The sequence below is a fragment of the Chelonoidis abingdonii genome, chromosome 2 (assembly GCF_003597395.2).
Source record: "Chelonoidis abingdonii isolate Lonesome George chromosome 2, CheloAbing_2.0, whole genome shotgun sequence".
NCBI classification, from domain to species: domain Eukaryota; kingdom Metazoa; phylum Chordata; order Testudines; family Testudinidae; genus Chelonoidis; species Chelonoidis abingdonii.
The window spans coordinates 65,520,397-65,523,919 of record NC_133770.1 but is presented as its reverse complement, the minus strand read 5'-3'; the positions used below and the strand labels follow the sequence as shown (position 1 = coordinate 65,523,919).

The 3,523-nt window shown below is 48.6% G+C and overlaps 1 protein-coding gene across 2 annotated transcripts; it reads left to right on the top strand.

The window, feature by feature from the left end:
• Nucleotides 1-622: 622 nt before the first annotated feature.
• Nucleotides 623-3,316, top strand: CYCS (cytochrome c, somatic). 2 transcript variants are annotated; one of them, XM_032773841.2, is made up of 3 exons: nucleotides 623-737; nucleotides 1,546-1,722; nucleotides 1,953-3,316. In XM_032773841.2, exons 1-3 carry the CDS (start codon nucleotides 698-700, stop codon nucleotides 2,099-2,101), a joined length of 366 nt encoding a protein of 121 aa, XP_032629732.1. In that variant the 5' UTR covers nucleotides 623-697; the 3' UTR covers nucleotides 2,102-3,316. The 2 variants fall into 2 exon arrangements, with proteins under 2 accessions (XP_032629732.1, XP_032629733.1); XM_032773842.2 differs by having other exon boundaries at nucleotides 700-807.
• Nucleotides 3,317-3,523: the final 207 nt, after the last annotated feature.

Sequence of the window (3,523 nt, the reverse complement as noted above, 5' to 3'; positions counted from 1 at the left end):
ACTTTGTGTGTGGACACCGACATCAGCTTCTCAGGCAGTGTGCTAACCCAGCATAATCCCTTTTAGACCAAGGCAAGCCTTTCCACACAGAGACTTGCCTGGGTTTGGTTCAACCAGTTAAACAAACCCGATGCAGGTTGTCATGTTGACAAGCCAGAGCCTGCAAGGCAGTGGGGAGTCAGGCCCCGGCCTGGCCATCACGTGCTCTCCGGCCAGGCTCCCACCGGCCCTGACTGCGGAGCACGTGGTGCAAGTGACCAGCCCGGGCAGCCCGCTCCGCAGCCAGGCGGACGCTGAGGGCTCGCAGCAAGGGGAGCTCAGTTTCTCCGTTCCGGCTCGCGTCAGTGCTTAGGCGCCTCCGCCGGGACCCGTAGGAACAGGCAGCACGTGACTTTACCGGGACACACGCTGAGGACGCAGCCTCACCTTGCACTGTTGACCTTTGGGTCTTATTGTTGTACGCATGCGCAAAGGCCTCACCTCCTAGTCGCGCCCTTGAACCTCTTACGTATCCTGACATACGTCATGCGCCATTTCATAGCGAGGGTAAGGCGGAGACCGGGTGTGCTTGGAAGCCACCTACCCTGCTGTTAACGCTGTGTGACGTTTGTTCTGATGGACACGTAGGGAAACAAATCAAAGTTTCCCAAGGCGGCACCCGATTGGCCAGCGCTTCGAGCGGGCGTGCCGAGTGCCGATGCGGTTTGGTTGCAGTGGCACCGGCTACATAGGCTCGGGTACAGCGTGTCCTTGGGCTCACGCACCAAGCGTGGGATAGAGACAATAGCGGTCGGAGGAGGCCGGCAGGTGGGTGTGATGGGGAGGGGTTCCCGTGGGGAAGGGGGTTGCTGGTGCTCTGGTCTCGGGCGGGACTCGAGCTGCCCGCGGGAGGGGTCCGGCCCGGGCTGCAGCGGCCGCTTCGCTCTATCTCAGCATCACCCCGACCTTGGCGCTTCCCGCACCCCCTGCCCGGGCCCGCACCGCACCCTGTGACAGGCCCAGCGGCAGCGCCGTTTCCATTTGCGGCCCGGCTGCTGGATGGGGCCACCGCCAGGGTCAGCCGGAGGCGCGGCGGGCCGGGACCCTGCAGTCCCCAGGGGTGGTACCGGACATGCTGCGGGGCCCGGGGCTGCCCTCTACCGCCGCGCGGGGCCTCGTCTGGTGGGGCGGGGAGCGGTTCTATTACAGCCCCTCCTCGGCGTCCCTGCCTGGGGCGCTTGTCGGGTCCCTGGGGGGCACAGATCCCTGGACGCTCCGTGGGGAGCAGTTTTACGCGTCTCCTCTGTTGCTCCTCGGGGCCAGACGGAGCCCTGCATGCAGCTGCTTTCTAGTCAGAACTAGCTTTGTAGCCTCGAAGTCCTGAAACCGAGAGAAGTGCTGTCAAGCCCTGCTGATTTTCTCGTGGGGTGTATGAAATGAGATCTGAGGATTTTTAGACAGTTGGGTCCTATCCAGAACTACCTGCCCTAAGAACATACATATGCGTTCCTGCCTTTTCTAAAGAGCACCAAAACCGACCTGACCTTGGTATTGTTTCCTTGTCAGTGCTGAAAATGGGAGACATTGAAAAGGGCAAGAAGATCTTTGTTCAGAAATGTGCGCAGTGCCACACGGTCGAAAAGGGAGGAAAGCACAAGACTGGACCCAACCTGAATGGCCTAATTGGACGGAAGACTGGCCAAGCTGAGGGCTTCTCTTACACAGAAGCAAACAAGAATAAAGGTAAAACTAAAGTGTTACGTCTTCCATGTAACTTGGAAGATGTCATCTGTCACTCAGTTACCATTCCACATCCAGCTGCCATGGCAGTAGTTCTATAAGTATTATATTTGCTTTAATTTAAAATGATTGCCTTTAGAGAAGTGATTTTTGAGGAAAAGGTTAATCACTTCAAATGTGTAATTGATGGCTTATCTTATAAATCTATATTAACAACTTTAATTTGTTTTTAGGAATCACCTGGAATGATGAAACACTGATGGAGTACTTGGAAAATCCTAAGAAGTACATCCCAGGAACAAAGATGATTTTTGCTGGCATTAAGAAGAAGACTGAGAGGGCAGACTTGATAGCATATCTCAAAGATGCCACTTCTAAGTAATAGTTATCAGCTGCCTTATTTATTTCACATCGGAGAAGGAAATGAAAGTGTCTCTGTGATGAGATTGGTTTTTAAATTTTCTATTTTTACATGCACTATATTAAACCTCTTAAAATCTGTCTCATCAGCTAGAGAAGGTTGCTTGTGGATGATTGTTAAAGAATACGTTTTTTTGGCCGTCATAACCTATGGGAATACATGTGGATTGGATTGGATTTGAATGAATACAATCATATTCTATGTTTTGTAGTCATTCCTGATCGTGCAATTAAAAAAAGAAAAGTTTTTTGTGCTTTCTTCATTCTAACTAATATAACCGGATATTAGTCAATAGTATGGTGGTTCTGAGATAGGTCAGTTCTTCAGAAAAGAGAAGAGCAGTTTTTTGGCATTCCCCATGTATCCTCTTCTCCATTATGTCTCTCCCCACAAAGAATATCACACAAGGGAATTAATTTGACTACAGTACTTAATATAGCTATATCACTGAGTTAGGGAGACATTTGTTTCTCGTGGGAACTAGCAATGCAGCTTTTTTTGATTTCATAGTCTGACAGGCAAACTGGGCAAAGTCCCAGCTATTTTGATAGTGTCTGCTATTGGAAAGCCTTACCTGGCTTATGCAAATTGTTCTGATTTCATTCTGCATGATACAACGCATGCCCTGTCTTCAAAAATTTCTTCATAATGATTGAAATACTTTGCTTCATGAGAACTTTTTAAACGGACAGTTAACTTAAAACCGCTCAGAGCCTAGTGACTGTCCTAGATATTAAATATTTATTATGGCTCCTGAAAGAAGGACCCACCCTGTTGTGAAAAGGTGATTAACAAGTGCTCTGGGAGTTAGCAAGGTACAACGTAAAAACTCTGCTTGAAGCTGTGAGTAAGGACTCTTATCTAGCTATTTCTCATTAATACTTCCGCTCAATTAGATAGAGGCAATTTTGGTTCAACAGGTGCAGGAATTGCATTTGCAGTATTGAAGGAAATGAAGTCTTTCTATCTGCCTCACTTTAGCAAATGCTGTTTGCTCACTTCTGAAAACTTGAACCTTTTAAAAATTCCATTTTACACTGTGCAAAATCAACTGTTTTCTCCATAGACAAAACTGAATTGTTAAGATAAATGTATTTATTGTGTAGCACCACTCGGACACATGATGAGGTTAAGTGTGCTTGATACTATAAATTAAAAAACCTTCCCAGCAGAATACTTCCTGAATGTCTGTGAAATTATTAACTGAGAAGTGATGGGGGTCATAGCTCAAAGCTGTGTGGCTGCACTATGGCACTAGGCTTCCAGGAAGCAAGAGTGATAGAGGGATCAGCATGGGGAGGGTGGGGGGGGGGAGCAGACGACTGAGTGGTTGGGTATGAGACATATCCATGTGATGAGGAGGTGTATGGAAAAAAGTTTACC